Below are 21,442 nucleotides of genomic sequence, written 5' to 3'. Positions count from 1 at the left end.
ATGCAAAGCGTTCTTCCCTCAGAAACTACTTCCAGCATTTATCTCAAGAGAGCAGCACAAATGCGCTGGTGTCTGGAGATGGCACGCTTCTTTTCTCTGTTTAGACACAAAGACCAATTTCAAATGGTGGAGCTGGCAGAGAACCTGCAGCCGTCTAATCTCTGACTATACGCCACTGCAGACAGCTGCTACCAGCTGAATGATCCCCGTATTATTCTTTTTAGCTTCAAAGTTAACGCGAAAATGAAACAGCGCGAGCAGCATGTGTTCTGTCGTGTAAAAAGACATATCTGTCACTACAGACACGTCGGCAGGAGTGAAATTTGGCTGCGAGACAAACCAAACACAGAGGGATTAAAAGATAAAAGACGGTGAACGTGCACCATTCTCTGTTCTGAGCACTAAAACTGAAGCACTTATTCACTTTTCCTCGGGATTGAAGACATAAAAGACACATCAAACAAATATGGTTGCAAGAAGATTTCAGCAGCGTGGTAGATATGTATTAATATGAATAATTTATTTTAAAAAGTCTAGAAAATATAAACAGTATCACACTGACAAAAAATGCCCCAAAAACACCCGGCACATAACATCAGCACACTTGCATCGAAACAGTTAATCAGTATTTACAGTCATTAAGTATTTATAGTAAGAAAAAAAACAAATATATTCTCATATTCGTGACATTTTCACATAGAAATTAGAGCCGCTGTGCACTGCAGAAGATTGCGCCGGTGACATTTTAATCCTTTTTTCCAAAATGCATTAGAGACACTTGGAAGGCAAGCCCTGTAATTTCTTTTTTTTTCTTCTTCTCCTCCTCCCCCTCGCTTCCTCCGTGTGTCTCACCTCCAAGAATAACACTTTTTTGTCAGACTTCAGGTCAGATTTGCTCTTTCAAGTGTCGTCTTTTTCTCTCTGAAAACACTGAAACGATTAGAAAATGTAATCATGACAAAAAAAAAACAAAGCATAGTAACTTAATCACATCGGGACTTTGCGTCTTAAGAGTTTTCCATCAACACAAACAGCAGTTAGGACTTTTTATTTTGGATCACACAGGCTCATAAATTGGGCACTTTTAATATCTTTAGCAAAACCATTAAAAAGTGACAATACGTGATCTTAGGCATTATTCAGAACTGAGATAAACTACATTCAATTTATCAGCATCGTGACGGAGGAAAACGTCGGCGTGAATAAATAAATGTAATTCAAATCTTCTATGTGACGGGTTGGAAGGTCCTGTGTTCCACCAAACTATGGGACAAGTTTCTGAGCTCGGCCGCGGAGTGGACCTGTTTGTATCCGAGCAGAGCCAGAGTGTCGTTGCACAGATTCTGCACAGTCCTCACGATGTCGAAGCCGAGACGAAGCCTCCAGCTCTCCGCCGTCGCTCTGGAGTCTCTGGTCGTGGAGTACCTGTAGTTCCACTCGGACGGAGACGACGCGTTACTGTTGGTGTTCTTTGCAATCCACATCCGCACCCTGTCCTCCATCTCCAGCCCCGCAAACCTGTAGATCTCCCCGGCCTTGTCCCTTGGGTTGAGCGCCAGGTCCTCGTACCGCACCAGCAGGTAGCGCCCCCGCAGCCACGCCGGCCTCTGCAGGCCTGTCTCTGCGGAGGCCGCCATGTCCTTGCAGGTGCTGGTGATCTGCGACAGGTCGACGTACCGAGGCTGCCGTCCTGTCGCGTTCCATATTTTCCAAGCGCGGAACTGATCTGAAAACGCCATCATGCGCGAGGCGAGGATGGCTCTGGGGTCTCTCACCAGGTGGATGATCTTCAGGTCCAGACGTGGATCTTCTGTCAGAGTGCGCAGGTCCCCCACCTCAGGGACCCGCACGGTCTTTATGGCTACGTGTCCCCTTGACAGACATGACATCGAGGCTAGTGTGAGATTAAGGGCCCCACACTTCTTAGGACACCAGCTTTCATCAGGCGGGTCGGAGGCCGCTACGTCCCCTCCTTCGAGACACACCGGAGGGGAGCAGAGGGCGTGGCTGGAGCTCCGGCGGAAGAAGGAGCTCGTGACGTGGTCCTGTGGCTCCGGGCGGATGTAATTCTCAATGAAGTGAAGGTCGCAGGCGTACAGATTGAGAAGGAGGTCCCGGTACGCTCCCAGTAGCGCCCGGCGGTCCAGGGTGCGGCGCAGCCTGCTGCTGGAGTTGGTGAAGGCCTGCTGGACGTGATAGAGAGGCTCATACACGTAGAAGATCTCCGGGTGCTGGTTGAGGAGCTGCCCGGTGAACGAGGAGCCGCTGCGCGTGGTGGCAAACAGCAGGATGTGCTTCCCGGGCGAGTCGACGGGCATCCAATCACACAAGGCTCTCCACCTGGAGTCTGAAGAAAGACACAGTCTCATATTACATGATGCCAACATCAGTTCCATCAGAAGCTTTTAAAAAAACACCTTATACAACCTGTTTTCCCTGTTTCCTAGTTTTTGGTGGAAGAGGAGGCACTTCACTTACTTCAGAAGAGTTATTTCAGCTCGTGAGAGAGAAAGCGAGCCAGCTTTCGTCATAACTTCAAGCCAGGAGAAAGTAAACGACTGAATCAAGCCAATAAAGCTTAAATAATTCAGAGGGTAAACATGCATGAGTAAGTTGCTTGTCTGCCTGGTGGTTACCGAGGGGGTTTATGAAATGGCGGATCTCTAAATATAGCGCAAATAGCTGAAGTGTAATTACTGCTGATGAGGAGTTGATTGCAAAAGGGATGTTACTTTTGTGTACAGGAGCTCGATGGCGGCGGCGGTGGCGGCTGCAAGCTACAGCTGCGCTACGAGGGGAGTTTAATGGAGATAAATTTGAGGATAATTGTAAAGCGAATCACACATATTTCATTTCTCTGTCCTCCACACTTCTTGGGAATTCCCTCATTTAACGACCTGCCTTCCTTTTTCCTCTTGCTTCAGTCACAGTTTTGATGCAGAGGTAGCATCTCTCTAAAACAGGTGTTACAGGTGTGTCCGTTTATTACCTCACACACATACCTCATAGATCATTTCTGTTATATTTGCATTAACAGGAGCATTTACACACCAGCAGCTTCACACACGCTCTGTTCTCAGTGCAAGTATGTGGGGCGACCCTGACTGGCTGTCGAGGCGTACCTCTGTGGTGTCTGGTCTGGCACCGGTAGGCTCCTTGACAGGGTCCAGACAGCGAGTCCCTCAGGGTTCGGATGGCCGTGTACTGGACCCCCAGAGACGCACACACCAGCAGCAGCACCGTCTTCCAGGAGCACTCCATCCTGCCCCCCCCTCCGGCTCTACATCCTTCACGCTGACGCCGCGAGGAAGACACACACACACACACACACACACACACACACACACACACACACACACACACACACACTCAATGAGATTTCATTTTGGTGCATTTTTCTCAGCTTCACACATGTGGAGCTCCGGATCATTTTTTTCTTTTACGCCTGCAGCCCCTCCACTGACGGCCAGTGAGCAGCTCTTGCTGGAGCGATGAGTGTTCTTGCTCAAGGGCACTCAAACAGTGGAGGGTAAATTATGTCCCATTAACATTTCCCATCCAGATTTCCCTCCTGTCATGAGAATGACAACCTTTTTTGACCCGCAGCCGGTTAGCTTATCTTAGCATACGGATCAAAAAGAGGAGGAAACAGGAAGACAAAACAAATCGTACATGTTCAGCTCACTAAATATCTTGTTTTCTTTTTGTTACTATACATGAAGAGAAGTGTAGAAGGTATAATTTGAGGTTTTAAGGGGGTCATTAAAGATTAAACAAACTATAACCTGTTAATTAGTCAGCTGTAGAGGAGACATATCAGGCTGGTTTTCAGGTTCTGTCTCTTTAAGGCTCCTCCTCCTCTGATTGGTCAGCTCACACACGCCTGACCCAGCACCGCTAACAACAACAGAGCAGCTGCGCTAAATCAATTCTTATACGCCAAACTAGTAAATAAAATGCAAATGTGTGACATGGTGACGCAGTGTGAGGTCACAAAGTCACAGAATTAAAGGCGCGTCCACGGACGAGGCGTTTCAGGGGCAGTGTTTTGTGTGGGAGAGGGGAGCTTCTGTTTAACCCTCAAGACCTTTTACATGACAGTACATGAATAAAACACTGAGGGAAAGGAAAAAAAAGCATTTAGGTTAGCTGTTTCCGCTTGTTTCTGCCAAGCTAAGCTAATGGGCGGCGGGTTTCGCTTCATATTAGCAAGGAAGCAATTTATAGTATTTATCAAACCGTTTCCCTAAAAGCATATTTGCCGTGTTTCTTAGAAAACACAGATTTGAGAAAAGGTTGCTCTCTCTCTCTCTCTCTTTAAAAAGAGCAAACAGACAGCACCTCTTAGCATCTCTAAACACTTTAAAGAAACAGTTTTAAACGTTTCTCCTAAAAGATCCACAGATTTGTTCTGCAGAAAAACACGACCCCAAGGTCAGACATTCACTGGGAAAATTGTAGCGGTAATGTTCCCATCCACAATAGCCCCACTATTCAGGATACCGTGCACACAGTTGCGTAATTGCATTTCATTTTTTTGCTTTTCCTCTCTTCTGGGTAATTAAGCCTCTAAGCACAGCAGCGAGCTACACACTCGGATAAATATAGCCGTCTGCACATCGGCTGGATGAGTGGAGAAGTTTCCTTTATACACTTCCGAGTTCTTTGCCACTGGGCCTGAAAGAGCAAAGGGAGATGCGATTTTCCAAATGGCTTTTTTCGAGAAAAAACAGGTGCTGCCATCCATTTTTGTCCACATGCACTAAGTTGATGGTAGGTAATCACAGGAGATCTCTGGGTGCAAACCATCTCCATCACTCAAAGTGGCCTCACTGAGCCAATCATCATCAGAAACCACAGGTAAATATACATCATATTGCTGACAAAAATAAATACAGCCTTCCTGTTTGCTTCCTCGGCCTGTTTCTCTGTCGCTCTGTCTCTCTCCAGTCTGCCTCTTGTTCATTAATGATGTTTATGTGTCCCTGGCAGACTCGTGTCCTCAGGAACGCATCACACTGAGCTCGGATCGGCTTTTGATGTTCCATTAATCACAAACAGCGCAAAACCAAAGACATTTACTCTGTGGGTGAGGGGGGGAAAGAAATCGAGCTGACATCATGAGGCAGTCTGTTTGAATATGGCTTAAAAACAGCGATCGCAGAATGAACTCATCAGGGGGAAGAAAGTTTCATTTTCTTGGATTCGTACCCGGGAACGGTTTGTCTCTTGTTTCAGAGCGACTTTAAAGCAGCTTGTCCTGTTTTTGTGTGTGTTCGTTGAAGGACAGGAGAGACGGATGAAAAGGCAGAGATGTATAAGCACGAATGACTGCAGATAATGAGAAACTTTTGACCGAGCTTCTTCTCGTCTCTGACACTTAAGAAAATGTCAATTTGACAGTCCTGCCATCCGTACCCTACATGTGCTGCACAGCTGGCTGACCAAGGCACATTCCTCAGCGACAGGTTTTGTTTTCGTGATCAGGGCTCAGAGCCTCTGTGCTACACACCCAGCTGCCCTCTGGAGAATGAAGACAGATGCTTCAATGGATTAAAGCAATTTGATTTGCAAGTCCTCCTTTTTTTTTCTCCGTGACTTATAACTCCTCCCGCACTCACACCAGGAATAATAGACACTCTGTCAACAGCTGGAAGGGGACTGCGAGCTTCAGACGGTCTCCGCTTTTGTGTCCCTCATACAATAACAGTGCTTACAGGGGATAAAAGCCTCGGGGACGGGATCAGCCAAAGATTACACTGTGTGGCGCACGCTCCTCTGGCAGGTTTGAGTTGTAAATTCAGTGAGCAGCGCAGGCGTCGGTGCTGCCAAGATAACACAGCTAGCTGCAAAAGTGTTGGGAGATAATAACATTTGTGCACGGTGCAGGAGAGGCAATTGCCTCCGTGCAAAAATAAAGGCAACAAATGAGGTTAGGAGTTAGTGATGAGGTTGGGACTGAGGGATTTGGGATGCAAGTGATTGAGGGATGTGACAGTGCCAAAGATTTTTCTATTAAGGCACCTCGGTGTGTTCACAGACCCTCTGAGTGAGGCTGTTTATTGGCAGAGCCCGGTGATCAATCCTGGAAAACACAAGAGTTGAGCAGCAGTAGCAAAAACACCGGGAGGAGCTTCCAGTCTCTGGTTTGTCTTTATCGCTCTGTTCTCCATCTACCCCCCCCTCTCTAAACCAACACCACACACACACACACACACACACACACACACACACACACACACACACACACACACACACACACACACACACACACACTCAGAGAGCCACAGGCGGAGAGCAGAGCAGAGTAGAGCGCAGAGGAGCTAATCTGACCCCGGGCTAAGAGTTCCTGCGATACGAGAGAGGATGAATCCCGTCCTACATGATTCCTCCAGCCGCACAAACAACACGGAGCAGAAGCACCGACACTGGAGGGAGGACGGCTGGAAGATGAAAAGGTCAACTCCTCATCTGATCTCGTCCAATTTATTTCTCTAATGGGATGCTGAGCGCAGGTGGTCGATTCAGAAACAGAGAGGAAGGAAGGAAGGAAGGAAGGAAGGGCAGCGCCGGAGTAACTGAACCGAGAGAATAATGTAAAGTTTGGTAACGATGACACTGAAGGATGGACGATGAGATCAGCTGCGTCTGAGCTCAAGTGATTATGTAATTCAAACTCAGAATGAAATGAGGGAATATTGTTTACAAAACTGAATAAACGAGCTGTTCTCAGAGGAGAATAGGGTCCCCAGAGCACTGCTGGGAGCTGGAACGGTGGCAGGGTCCGCCACATGTAAACAAAGTAAAAACAGTATGAAATTGAGTTGTCCTTTAAGTTCAGTTTGTGAAAAATCAAGTCAATGAAGATCAAAAACTACATACTGCACCTTTAATCTACATGAAATTTGGATCTTAAAAACAAAAAAATGAATAAATAAAACAGTTTAAGTTGTGTTTTAATAACTGTTGGATGAATAAAATAAGCATATGACGCCACATTAAGCTCACGAGGAGCGTGACAGTGAACCACACGCTGCCTGTAAAGTGAGACCACATCACTTAACTCACCACTGACGCACTTTAAAGTCAATCACTGACACATCCACTGATTATCCTTCCTCATCTGCTCACTTCCACGTCTGTTGTCACTGCGCGTAAAATGCGCAAAAGACGGACACAAAAAAAAAAAACAGAAGAAGAAGAAGAAATGATGCCTTACCATCAACGCGCTCGATCTGATAGGATTCCTCCAGCCGGTCCGGTCCTCTCCGCTGCATTTGTAAAAAAAAAAGTGTGTGTAGGAGAGAGAGAGAGAGAGAGAGAGAGAGAGAGAGAGAGAGAGAGAGAGAGAGAGACGGAGGATGGATGGATCGAGCGCGGACCCGAACCCGAGGTGGATTCAGAGGTGGAGATGCGCCATGGATGGAGAGCTGCGAGATGCTGAGTGAGGAGGAGGAGGAGGAGGAGGCGGCATGTCTCAGCCCTCCGGAGACCACACAGGCTGCTGGAGCTCAGTCTCTAGATTGGATGCAAGATTGCCTCGTGCGCTACGCTTTAGATGCCGTCGGGTACGTTTCATTACGTCTTTGTGCAGCTTTGACAGGCGGGTTAACGCGACCTGCATCACCGTCCAACTTAAAAAAAAAAAAATTGGACTCTTATGCTCGCCATCCTTACTTTAATTACTCCAATCTCCCTTTTTTTTCTCTCAGCAGCTCCAGCCAGGCATCAACAACCACCTCAGCATCAGCACCATGAGCATCACAGTGTCACTGTCACAAACACACACACACCTCTCCCATGAGATTACAGTGGCACAATGACCTCTATTTTTCCTCATTCCAGGGAGGATGACTGCTATCATCAGATGTGTGTGCACCCCCCCTGCCTGCACACTCCCCGGTGTGAAGGGATGGGTGCCATCTCATTGCCCCCAGGGGGGTTACTGTGGGGTCAGATTTGGCCGGTGACAGCTCCATTACTCCAGGGAATGGAGGAGGAGGAGGAGGGGAGTCGATTCTGTTTTGCGGTCTGTCAGATTTATCTCCTGCTGTGGCAGAGACACTGTGTGTCTTCTAATGTGAGAGATAATGTTAATATGTCTGTTGCTGCAGCTCAGTTTTCTGCTGTTGCAGGAGCATCAAGTTGTTTTAACTTCTCTGCCCTCATGTGTTCAAACCTTTTCCAGGCAGCACAAGTGAGGACACCAAAGCAAAAAAAATCTCAGAAATGGGAACAGGAGAGGCTGGAAGTCCTACCTACGCACGTACAGAACAAGCTTTTTTCTCTGGTGATCCGCAGTTCGTACTCTACAAGTGCACACAAAAGGACGGCGAGCTGCCAAGAAACGACTGGTGAGTGATACAAGAGTGTCCTGTCCTCCGCACCTCTCCGAGCTGATCCCTCGCTCGCTCTGCCTGCCTACAGCATCGACTCTCCCGGCACCGAGCAGCCGAACGCCCCCACACACCTTCTTGGTGAGATTTTTTGAAAAAAACAGGCGATGAAGAAAAAAAAGTTGAATTTTTTACTGTGAGCTGGAAAAAAAAAACTGAATCCTCCACGGGCCTCCGTGTTTAGCTATACCCACACTCGCTCCTCAACCACGCACACATGCAAAGAGCACAAAATCAGATGTGGATTAGAGCTTCGGAGCTGCCTTTCATATTTTTTCTTCTCCAGAACCAGCCCGGCTCTTAACAGATGCCTCACCAATCTGCACTCTTTCTTCCCCCATATCTCTATGATCCACCCCATATCTGATCTTTAACATGACAGCAGTCTTTCATCATAAAGTGGATGGAAATGCTCAGCTGAAATCTCTCTCTACTGTTTTGGGATAACCTTTTTCTCCTTAGCTCGCTGACTTGATTTTTTTTCTGGGCTTGCTCGGCAACTTTCTGCACCTTCCACTTTCTCTTTTAAAGAGGCGATCCGTCTGTCAGATTATCTGTCAGCGAGCTTGTCACAAGGGAAGGCGGGTTTCACAAAAGTTATCTAAGGGAGGAATGTTGCCTGTGGAGAAAAGCTAGTGTTTTTTATACACTCGCTCTCATTTTGAGGGAGCGAAGAAGAAAAAAGCAGCCCCCTTTATTCAGCCCTCCCTCGCTGTAAGTGCAATAAGCAGGTGAAAAAGAAATCTCATTTCACCCACTAGTATGCCAGCAGAGACGACTAAATCTAATCCAGCAAACAACCAGCGCCGGGCTCACCAGCACACTTTCTCTATTTATTACTGGGGATGTGCGGCGGCAACGTCGAAGAAGAACTCCCCCCAAAGTTATTTGTGGTGTTGACACCATCCAAAAACACACTTATTTCATTTAAAGGAAGTCATTTTGGGAAATAAGTTCATTCACTTTAAGCTGGTTAGCTTAATTTGGCAGGAAACAAGGGGAAACGGCGAGCCCGGCTCCGTCAGAAGGTAAGTAAATCTACTTAGAGAGACTTCAGACTCGTGTCTGAACTTTTATAAAATAGATTTTTTAATTTGGAAAACAAATCTAGTGGATATCGAAGTTATGTGCCAAATACTTCTTGAGCGTGAGCATCACTTTCGTGGAAGCTCTGCTTGTTACATGGCAGCAAAAACAAAAAAGTGAAATGCTGTTTTCTTTTCACTTTTTTCACAAATAAGATATATAACTTACATTGAATGATAAGTTCATCATTACCTCTTCATAACCTCGTGCTGATGGGAAGTTTCTGGAGCTTCACAGCAAAACAGTGTTGCAGCGTTCCTCCGAAACAACTGAAGTAGCTGGGGACTCGTTATAAACTGTAAATAAAAAAACAATAAAGAAAACCCAATCCAAGTCTCCTGAAGCCCGAGGAGCCCAAATTAATTTGATTAGACGTTATTTACACACTTCTTAAAGCCAAAAGCTTCACTGCAGCTGCTAGGCTAAACGCTAAAATCCATGATGTGGGACCAGAGCGGCTCAGGCAACGTTGTTTCAGCATCGTAAGGTGGTTTTATTTATAAGTGTTACCATATTACACCTGGAAATACAAACTATTTTACAAAAACAAAATAAATACTCTGGCAAAACGTATCATAACTCAACTTAGGATAATTCAAACTCAAATCATGTGTAAACGGCTCCACGTCACATCCTCCCACCTGAAGCGCTTCAGACAGTCTGCTTATATAGACTCTGGGCAGCCGGAGTCAATACCGGCTGTCCCAGTGAACAGGTACACCTGCCTTCCCTGCAAACAGGTGAGTCATTCACAACATTCATTAAATCCACATATTTCATCTTATATACTCTCATCTCGACTGCCAATCAGCTGACATTACCACAGAACGACAACTTAACCCGGTTTATCAGAAATAATTAAATCAGCTAACACCATACCACCCCTCTGGACTTGGTTTCTCCCGCTGACATCATCAATGATGGTATAAAAGGAGGAAGAGGAGCCATTTTCCCTCCTTTTAGCCCCTGGGACATGTGGTAGGTTTGGTAAGTACAAAACAAGATTAAATTATGTTGTCTACTGAACAAATACACTTAATTAAACTTAACAAGATGTGTGTGTGTCATTTAACCCAAAGTGATGTGATAGTTACCAAAATACAATACAGAACATAAGCCTGGGATTATGTAACGTCTGCAAATTAAATGGTGGAAATGTGGTTCAACAAAACAAGCATGGTAAATTAATCAGCTTATAATGGACCCAGTTTGTCACACTATATCTTATCTATCTATGAGAAACGGTGTGAATAAGCTAGCTTGGCTTTGTGTAACATTACACGCGTTATGTAATATGTGTTGTTCATCTTCATGCTAACGTTAGCGAGGCTGCTTACTGTGCAGCTGTACCAATGATCTCATCTGAAGCTCCCGAGACCCAAAATGTCAAAACTGTTTCCCTCAATAATGAAATGATCAGAGTATAAACGGGATATGAACTCGGAGAAAGCCCACGCTCTGTGTTTCCTCTTGCCTCATATTTCCTGACTGTTAATGGGAGGTCGTGATTGAATTGACCCCAATCAGACCCGATGTGGAGACTTTATGCGATTGCTTGTTGTTCTGAAGCCCAACAGAACCTCCCGACCGGCCTCGCCCTCGGTTCAGCGTTCAGCGAGCCGTTTTAGGGAGACATCAAGGATCACCCGGGCGTACGTTTGTATCATCCGTAGACAATCCCCACCGCTGCCTGTTTTCTGTCAAAGCTCCAGCAGCCCCGTCTTTATAAACCAAAAAAATCTTTCAACTAACATTTACCCAGTCGTGGTGTTCCCGCCACGCGCGCCAATTTCGCTAAAAAAAGCCTTCATTTATTAGATTTGGGGGGGGTTTGCGAGGCCGAGGTGCGTCGCTGCTGGCAGAGCGAGAGAGAAATCTGCTGAGTGACACGAGAGATGATGAGAGGAAAGGATGAATGTGGGACATGAGGGATGAGAGATTACAGCAGAGAGGAGGAAGGAGGAAGTTTACACACACCATCTGTGCATCAAAGGTGTGGCTGTGCCGGCTTGCATCCACGATGCGCCGTCTTGTGATTGTTTTTGAACGAGAGATCTCTTGAATATAGATGGTCTCATTTTCACTCCCCCCGTCTACCCAGATTTTTTTTATTTTTTTTTATTTATTTCATCTGCACATGAGTGAACAAGTCGGCTCTGCTGTCGTGTTTGTCGAAAAAGCCCCGCTGTGTTGTAAACATCTGCTGTATGCGCGCGGCCAGCTCAACACCATACGGTGAAATTAAAACTTTCTCCTGGCTTTAAAGTTTTTCTCCCGACACCCGTCAAGACTTCCATCGACGATTCTTCTCCTCCTTATACGCCAAAAAGGGAGACAATTACACGAGAAGCATTTTCATGTCTGCCCGGTTGTTTTTCCTACTCTTCACAAAATGTTCCCTTATGATGCTTCACACATGACTCATAAAAAGCCGGATAAACTCCTTTTTGCTTGTAAACATCACAGAATGATCACAATCACACCAGGGGATTAAAAAGCAGAATGATTGCTCGTGGCGCACCTCCTGCCTCCCCCGACAGTTTGATCACACAGGGGAGTTGAAGTCTTACAATCTTGATGGAGAGCGAGTATCACAACATCTCAGCCTCACGCCCACTAGTTTCTAGGTTATAGACTTCAAATCAAATCCACTGAAAGCCTCTGAGACTTCCAGAGGGGAAGTCAGTTTTATTGAGAGCGTTTGATTGGTCCTGGTCTCGCTTGGATTTCCCCTCTGAAAATAACAGACATAAATTCCTGCATGGCTGCGATCCAACCAGACACCTCCACATGTCTGGGTAGCAAGCAGCGCGCTATTAGGACAGAAAAGTCCCAAGTGGCTCGTCTCCCTCCTGTCTCTAAATCTGATTTCCTTTTTTATTTTTTTGTGGGTTTGTTTTTGGACCCAAAGGCCTCGCTCTGCTGCTGTTTTTTTCCCCGGCACTTTGGCTGTGAAGCCAGCCCATCAGCGGTGCTCTCCGGTGCATAATTGGTGCCATTAGCACGACGCATCGCACGCTTTCAGGCTCTGCGGCTGGACGCCGGCAACAGCGAGGTACCCCGCTCTCTCTTCCTCTTTCTATCTCTTTATCCCACCAACTGTTTCACACTCTCAGGATTCGCAGCCATCACATTTGTGGGAGTAATAGGCCTGGCAAATTACAGCAGATCGGGCCACAGCAGGCTCAGCCCGGCAGCCACCAGGGAGCAGCGAGCCGACGTGCTGATTCCACAGAACACGGCCTCCTGATCGGACAGAAAGAGGCGCCCTGGGAGCGAGGGAGGGGAGCCAAGGAGGGATCATGTTAACATCCGCCGGCTGCGATTTTGATTGTTGCATTGGTGAGAGACGTTGTCTAGTGTGTGTGTGTGTGTGTGTGTGTGTGTGTGAGAAAACTTTAGATAATCCTCAAATTGGGAGTCTAGTCAGACATCTCGGTGTGCTCTGCAGAAGTTCTTCGAGCCCAAGTGAACACAAGAGACTCAGAGTAACAACTTGTCTAAACACAATTTCCTGGCTGATTTCATTGATTATTTTTTTTTTCTAACTTCAGATTTCTGCTCCGTCACTGCGACAGCTCAGTTTGCTTCAGCTCAAACACACACACACACAGCAGAGACAGAGCTCGAACACGCCCTCCCACACACACAGATGGTCTGAGAGATGCCTCGACAATTAAGCTGATCCATTTAAAGTCTCTCACTGTAACAAGCTGAAGGAAGCCTGCTGCTGGATCTCGCTGCTCTCTGAGGCGTGCTGATTCCTCTGCGCTCCGTCGGGCCTCCCGGGGGCCTTTCTGTGTGACCGAGCCCTTTTCTTAATTACACCTGAGAGCGGCGAACAGCTGCTCCTCTTCCACATCTGCGTCTCCATCAATCAAGCCTGTGAAGGAGTTTATGTGAAGCAAACTGACAGACGTGTAAGATCCTCTTTCTCCCTCCCGTCTCTTTCACTCATCTGATTCCTCTGATGCTTCCCAGGTACAAGCAGCAGATGTCTGCGAAAGTTCCTGGTTTTGTATCGAGTTAGCGGCGGTGCGTCAATATTAAATCCGACTGCTCATTCCTCCGCCAACAACAAGGCTCATCTTGTCCTGAGAGTATTTACGATCGCAGATTTTGTCATTATAAAGTTATTATTGAAGACAAAGCATGACACTGTTGACATAACAGAGCTCAGTTCTCCAAAAAATGATGCTCTTCATAAAATTGGTTAGTTTTTTTTCAGCCCATTTATTTTTAACCCATCTCAGGATTGTGAAACTGGAAGACGATGATAACGGAGACCACACTGCAGGGAAACCAAGGACATCAGCGCTGTTTATATTTTTATTTTGTTTACAGAAATAATACCAAAAAGAACAGAAAATAAGCAAGAAATTGATTCATGATTTTCTGCTCTATCTTCCAGAGAGATTTCTGTTGGACCAAAACAAAATCAAATTAAAAACAAAGATGGATTGTGTTTTATATAAAACCAGCTGAGCAAATACTTATACCCAGCAGAAACTGTGTTCTTCCCTCGAATTTATTGCCTACTGCTGCGGACCATAAATATTTATCAGGGATCAAAAAGGTTAAGTGCGTGGGAGTGATAGAATCTGGCAGCTGAGAAATATTGCTGAAACACAACGTCTCCAGATTATTCTGCAAGATGGAAATCTTCGAGAGCACGCAAGTGGCCTCTGCTGCAACAAACATCTCTTAAATGTCCCCCACGTTTTGATTTGTTTCGCATAATGAGCCTCGTTAACATCGCAACTTGTTACTGCCGACATTTTTGGTTTGCAGACTGCGATTTGACCTCTGCTCATCAAGCACCACAGAATTACAGCAGGCCGACAGTTATGCAGGTCATGAAGTTGAATTTCACCATGTTTTATTATGTTCTTTGGTCCAGTTTTGATGATATAGTACATTTTTTTTCAAATACTTTCTTGCTGAGACTTAGATGAGACGTTTAATGGCACTGTCATGTCCGTACAGTGAATATGAAAGCTAGAGCAGCAGCTAATTAGCTTTGCTTAGCATGAAGACTGGAAACGGGGGCATCATCAGCAGCATCGTGCTAAGAGAAGCTAAATTACTGTTGTTGGTAGCTTCACATGTATTGTACAGACATTAGACTGATATTGATTCTCTTATTGCTCCCAGCAAGAAAGCAAATTAGTGCAAATTACATTGTGTCAACTCTTAAGATTGCTTCGCTTGCGTGAAGGCTGAAGAAAGGTGTTACACACCTTGTGAAATGTGTGGTCGTTACATTATCATAGTAACTGCCAGCTGCACGGCTAACTGAGCTAACTAGCTAACGGCAGTTACAGTTAGCAAGTAGTTAGTAGTCCGGACTGGGAGCTCAGAGTGGTTTTTAGGAGACAGGACAGGCCAGGCCAGGGCTAGCTCGTTAGCATGCTAACTTGAGTAGATATCTCTGCAGCATAGCGGTTATTTCTTTCTTTTTTTTTGTTTGACACTAAAATTCTTACATATTGCACCTTTAAGGTTCAATGAATGAAAACCTTTTTGATATAAACATTTGAATGTGATAAACAATATATGCAAATGTGTTGGTCAGTGTAACAACCTGCAGCTATACAGTAGCTACACAGATTTATTGTATTTACCTCGGGTCATGATGGTGATGCTGATCTTCTGTGTGCCACTTCACTCACGCTGTACATAATAAAATACAAATTTTCCTCTTGTGTCTGGACGTACGTGATACATGCTGTCAGATCAGCAGGAGCAGCACACACTGTCTCATACATTATTGAAGCTCATTGTGAAGTGTGGTCAGGCACCAGGAGCCTTTTCCAAAGCACCGGTGTTTCTGACAACCTGAGACTGAAGTAGAAGTGTCTCAGCGGCCTCGCTGCGGGAGGAGCTCAGGGTTTTTTACCTCCAGCAGCAAAAACAAGCTGCAAACCGCTGCATATTAACGCTAAACACGTTATCGATTACATGGATAATCCAAGAATGAGACGAGCGTTTGTTCTCTCGGCCGGGAGGTAAGGTAGGCTTCTAATCAAAGAAATCATAATCAGATGGACATGATGATGATGATGATGAGGCATTTTCCATATCCCAGTTTAAAAGTTTTTATTTAAATACATGTGCCACAAACGACACTTGAAGGAGCTCAGTTTCCTCAGCACGACACTGTAGCAGCTGCTCACAGACCTCACACTCAACTGTATATTATCATAATAAAATGCATAATTGAATCAATATGAACACAGTCAGCTCGTCAATAATACATACGATTACTTAATGTACTGTATCTCATTTTGCAATACAGGATCAATAGCGATGTTCACTCTGCAGCAGTGTGCTGTGAAACTTGTTCGGTACTCAGCAGCTACAGCAAGATATCGATTCAATACTGCATCTTATGTTTGTAGTATTCAGGGACATAGCCTCGGGTACATTCTGATAAAAAAGACAGGAGAAGTTAGCAGACAGGATAAGAGATAGATGAAACTTGAGCATTTGTCAAAGTGTTGTTTGTTTGCTCACATACCAAACCTTTAGAAACGTTAAAGTAGAGGTGACAGAGTCTAATCCTCTGATTCTCTTTATTATATTACGCAACGCTGCAAAAAGGCGCCTGATTCATTTTTAGAGGAATTCACTCAAATCTGATTTTTACTTTTTATTTTTTTTGGTAGCAATTCCAAAAATAATAAGCAAAGATTTCTTTGAAAGTAGAAAAAGCGTGCCACGTGTTTGGGCTGCTGTTTGTGAATCTTTTTCTGAAAATAAGGCAATTTTCCATGATGAAAGTCAGGAGAAGCATTTCTTCTTTAACGAGAGGTAAGCTGTTTGGTTTGTCTGTTCTGGGCTGCTGTGGAAACACTGGGATGCAACAGGACCTGCTCCCTCTGGAGATATGAAAAGGCTCATTCAAAAACACAATGATTCATAGTTTCAGGAGATTATATCCAAATTAAAACATCAAATCCTCCTCAATCCTCCACACTTTACCTTTAAAGCTGCACCGATAAACATTTCCATGATATCAACAGATCAACTGACAAGCTGAGTGTGTTTCAGAGTCTGTTAACTCGTTGTTTTGGTTTCTCTGCCTGCAACTTTACTGTTTTTAGTTGTCTGTGAAAAAGCTCTAAAATCGTCTGTACGCCATCTGCTCAACACCAAACAGCAGACGGACACAGAAAGCGACTACGTGGTGAACTTACTGGAGCGTTTAGCAGCTAAAGAATCAGATATTTCCCTCAGGCTGAGGTGACAAAAGGGCAAAAGGGACCGGTGTTGTGTTTACAGCTTGTTGCACTGCCTCTAAATGACAAAAAACTTTATTACACTTGGCCACCTGTCAAATTCACGCTCAAAACAAATAGGGAGCAGTATATCACCACAGTAACTGCCACCGACTGTAGCCGCCCTCAGTTAGCCGTGCAGCTAGCTGATCGGACTGGGAGCTGGAGGACCAGGAGACCATTGGTGTTTACACCGCTAGCACAGGAGCTTTGGTACAGGACTGGCTGAGAAACCTGGTCAGGGACCCAGGTCCGCCTGCAGTTATATATTGATTACTTCAATGTGCAGCACAGCAAACAGAGTCAGAGTCACAGTGAAATGACTCTCTCTTGTTTTGGATTCTTCAGACGGGTGCTTCAGGTTCATTTCGGCCGTTACGCTCTGCCTTATTGGCACCGAGCGACGCGTTGACAGGAGAGCAGCCTGACCAGTTTTTAGTCATCATTTAATGTCACATTACAGACATACCACCCTGTCAGGTCATCAGATAAGTTCCCATCATGTTATTACACTGCACTGACTATATGGTATTGAGCAATCAAGTACAGAGAGAGAGAGAAAACAGAGGAGAGACTTTGTGACAGTGTGAGATTTCTTTCTTTTTAAAAACAAGAAGATACTGATATTTTCAGACACAAGTCAAACTGCATTTTAACAGATTCTGCTGAGTGAAATCCAGTTTTAGTCACGAGCAACCCGGCATAAACATGAAACTGAAAGTTTAAATACAGTCACCAATTAAATGATCTCCCCATCCAGCTGCTACGTGCAGGTTTCAAAGCACAGTTTCATGTCAGTTGCATAGAAAATGTCGTGGAGCGACGTCACACGACCTGTTAAGCGCTGTATCCATCATTGTGAGTCAACCTCTCAGTACACCCTGGGTCCACGTTCATTTTTATGTCCCTGGTCGTGTCTAGTCTGGATCGAGCGGCTGCTTCTCTCTGCTTCGGTGAGGCCTTTGACCTCTTTTTTACTACAATCACTGCGACGATCGCCCCGACCACCAGCAGCCCAACAAGTCCACCTCCCACGGCGTACGCAGTCACATTAGAGGCTGGTGGCGGGTCGGCTGGGGTGTTGTTCGCTGGTGGAACTGGTGGCTCTGAACCAACACCCCTTCCCTTGTTTAAGCTCGAAATGTACAAGATGGTTTCCTGTTTGAAGATGCACCTGTGTGTATCAGGCCAGTATCCGTCATCTTCCCCAGTTTCATCCTCAGTGTAATCATCATCTTCTGTCGGTTCTTCGGTATAATTATCTGCGTACTCCTCCTCCTCCTCATCCAGTATTTGAGGGCCCGCTAAAACAACACACCAGTACACCCCTCGATCTCTCTCCTCCAGGAGGGAGATCTTCAGCGAGGAGCCATTCTCGGACAGAGTCACTCTGCTCCTCAGATCCTCTGGGATGGGAACAGTCTTGTCCTTTGAGTCTTGGATGAGCTGATTTTCACCTGATGGTGTTCGGCGGTGCCACTGGACCCTGCGGGGGTCGCCTTCACTCACTTCACAATTTAATATGACGTCCCCGCCTTTAAAAGCAACTTTTTCTTGGGACTCCTTTTTGGGGCAAACAACCAGCGAGTACTGAACTTCAAGAGAAGTGGAGACGCATGAATACTGACCACTGTGGTAATCAGAGACTGCAGGAAATACCAATGAGAAGTCCTCTGAATCGTCACCTAATGATATGTACATCTCATTGTCCGTCTTACTGCTGCCATTGATCTTCCCCTGTGGTGTCTCCCAGTGCTGGAGGTTACCATCAGCGGTGCAGTTTAGCACCACTCTGTCGCCTTGAGAGGCAAAAACATCCCTGCTTTCACTTTGGTCAGGCAGGTACAGGTCCTGGAAACTGAGACACTTCTTACCTTTGATCACGGTGCAGTAAAATTGCTGGTTATTCTTTAACACAGTATTGTCAAGCAAAAGCAACGCTCCGCTATCTCTGACCTCAATGCCTCCCTGCAGCTCCTCCACCAGAGGGTCCAGCGACACGCTGCTATCCAGGAAGAGCGTGGGCCGAAAAGACGGATACATCTCACTGTACCAGCGCACAGAGGTCCCCTCCAGACCGATGGAAGTGCTGTTGCATAGGAGCTCAGCCCGTCCACCTTGTTCCTTCACAGTGATCTCTTTGGATTGAACCTCCGCTTCACACACAGAAAGCTTCTGCGTGTGCTGGCTGACAAGTTTCTGGTTCTGCCAGCATTCCCTCCTATAAGTCCCAGAGTCCACGTGTGTGAGGTCACTGATCTGCAGGCCGAGCAGGTGCTGGTCTTTGTTGATCCGGATGCGACCCCGAAGGTCTGCTGGAGGTGTAACGGGCGAGTCGTCAGCTGAAGAGTTGCCAAGCAGCTGGTCTCCCGCCGGCGTAGATCTGTAAACAACGATGTAATCCACTCCGAAACAATACCCCATCTCGATAACGCTGCCCTCGGCTCTGAACACGGGCTCTGCCTCCTCGCTGTAGACCTGCTGGAGGAGGAGGAACAGCAGAAGCTCCAGAAACCTGACGGAGGTCATGTTGTCCATCTGTACCAGGCCATGTGCTTGTCACACTGTGGAAAGTTTGCTTACAGTAAGAGCGGTTAAATGCATCCTCTTTGATTTGTCACTGTAGATCCGCCTCCAGTTAATAGTAGTTTCCTCCTCTTTCACATTCTTCCACAGACCTAGACAAACACACACTCAGCTTCAGAGTGAGGCACGCACGCACACACACACACACACACACACACACACACACACACTCAGACACATGTCAACCTAGTTAATGAGTGACAGGAGTGGGAGGAGCGGCATCAAAGTCATTAAGGTCATTATGACTGTGGCAACCAATCAGGCTTAACAAAAGCCAGGAGACAGCTCACGATAAAAACTTAAGAGTTGCACATTCACCGTGTTGTTGTGCGGTCGGACAGGTTTTCCCTCGGCTGTGGGTGTGGTCAGCCGCCGCGCAAGGTCGTCTAGCAGCAGTTACAGGGAGTGTTAAGTGCCCACGCGTTGTGATGGGGATTCCGTGCGAGCAGGCATGATCACACATTCGCTCTCCCATGCAACAGTGGCCTTTAGTCAGCGAGCGGACTAATCTGAACTAAATCTAAAAAGCATCAGTTAATCTGTATCAGGTCTCCTTTGCCTGGCAGCTATCACTGTGTAATTTGTTTTGAGTAAGCACAAAAGATCCATTCAGGCTTCGCTTTTCATCAAATGGACGGAACTGCGTGATTCACTTTCATCTTACGCAAGAGTCGAGTAATGTGACGCTCGGCATATAATCTTAAAATCAGAATCAGTCCTGTGCTTTTTTTTTTTTTATGATCGCCGCAAGTCAGCAACATTTAGAAAATAGAAACATTTCTGGTCATTAGTGCTGCTGCTAATGGCCTCATGATGTTTCACTTTGCATCCTGACGAAGTGTGTTTCATATTTATGATTATGTTTTTATGTAAATGTTGTCATTTTGGTGTTTAATCACACAATCTGTTAATACTAAAATAAAAAGACATTTTGCTGACAACACGCATAAAGTCAAAAATCTGACACAGACGTCCTCAGTCCAGCAGCATTAAACAACTTAAAGATGACCTATTATGCTTTTTACTTTATTTACTTTCCTCCAGTGTTTTATAGACGTTCTTGTGCACGTAAAAGATCTTGAAAGTTAAAAACGGGGGAACTCCTCTCTCCCACAGAAAACACTGCTCCTTAAACGCCTCGTCGGTGGTCTCGGCTTAAATTTGGTGACTTTGTGACATCACACCACGTCGCCATGTCACACATTTGCATAAGTTATGCCACGTAAGAATTGATTAACTGCTCTGTAGTTGTGAGCGTTGCTGGGTCAGGCGTGCGTGAGCTGACCAATCAGAGGAGACTGGGTATTTAGGGCCTTAAAGAGACAGGTGCCCATTTAATTCAACTCCTTACTTCATGAAACCTGATGTACTGTAACAGCTCCTCACAGTTAATGAATAGCCCAGGCTAACTGTACTACTCAATACATCAATACTCCTCTCACTGGTGTTGCATTCAGGTTGTTGCACAACAGGACAAACACTATGTGGTTAAATGCAAACAAGAGTTTATTTATTTATTGCAGCAAGGATGACGATGATCGATGAAACGAAGGCAGCAGGTTTGTGATTCACAGCTGCCTTATCAAGAACTATTTTGCTCTTGGTATCACTGTCCCTCCCTATCTCTCTCTTTCGGTTTCTCAGGTGATTAACGCCTGGAGTTTATGTTTTGGTGACAGAGAATACAAACACATTGTCTGGGAAAATCCCTGTACTTTGTCCACCCATGCATGAAGCGGGTCAGGTGGCAACCTTGGGTATTATGTAGGGAAATTACGCTTGTTTGTTTTAAGGGGAAGATTTTTGGTCAGGTGTGGCAAAGGTCAAGGAAATTTACAGCCTGTAGAAAAACACCCTGAGCTCCCTACAGCGGACAGAGGAATGAGATAAACGCCATCTGGAAGTTCTCGTTGTGATTTTACTTCTCCAAACTCTGTGCGTGAGCATCTGCAAGAGGTCTGCCAGCCTGTAACACATCATGCTCGTGTTGCCCAGTGGCTGCTTCTCCCTTCCTCTTCCAGTTCACTGCCCTTTGTTTTCTGCTTTACGCCAACATCTGGTCCGAAGCTCTCCCTTTCTGGCTCTTGTTGAGAT

The 21,442-nt window shown here is 45.8% G+C and overlaps 1 protein-coding gene across 3 annotated transcripts; it reads right to left on the bottom strand.

The window, feature by feature from the left end:
* Window positions 1-495: 495 nt before the first annotated feature.
* Window positions 496-10,129, bottom strand: LOC141000616 (carbohydrate sulfotransferase 1). Of its 3 annotated transcripts, XM_073471368.1 has the most exons (4): window positions 9,870-10,129; window positions 9,675-9,778; window positions 3,123-3,294; window positions 496-2,347 (listed from the first exon to the last, which is right to left on the bottom strand). In XM_073471368.1, exons 3-4 carry the CDS (start codon window positions 3,259-3,261, stop codon window positions 1,227-1,229), a joined length of 1,260 nt encoding a protein of 419 aa, XP_073327469.1. In that variant the 5' UTR covers window positions 3,262-3,294; window positions 9,675-9,778; window positions 9,870-10,129; the 3' UTR covers window positions 496-1,226. The 3 variants fall into 3 exon arrangements, with proteins under 3 accessions (XP_073327469.1, XP_073327468.1, XP_073327467.1); XM_073471367.1 differs by having other exon boundaries at window positions 9,675-10,129; XM_073471366.1 differs by lacking the exons at window positions 9,675-9,778; window positions 9,870-10,129 and adding an exon at window positions 7,220-7,243.
* Window positions 10,130-21,442: the final 11,313 nt, after the last annotated feature.

This window comes from Pagrus major, chromosome 8, assembly GCF_040436345.1.
Source record: "Pagrus major chromosome 8, Pma_NU_1.0".
Taxonomy (NCBI): domain Eukaryota; kingdom Metazoa; phylum Chordata; class Actinopteri; order Spariformes; family Sparidae; genus Pagrus; species Pagrus major.
Note: the sequence above shows the minus strand (reverse complement) of the source record. Positions and strands in the feature narration are given on the sequence as shown.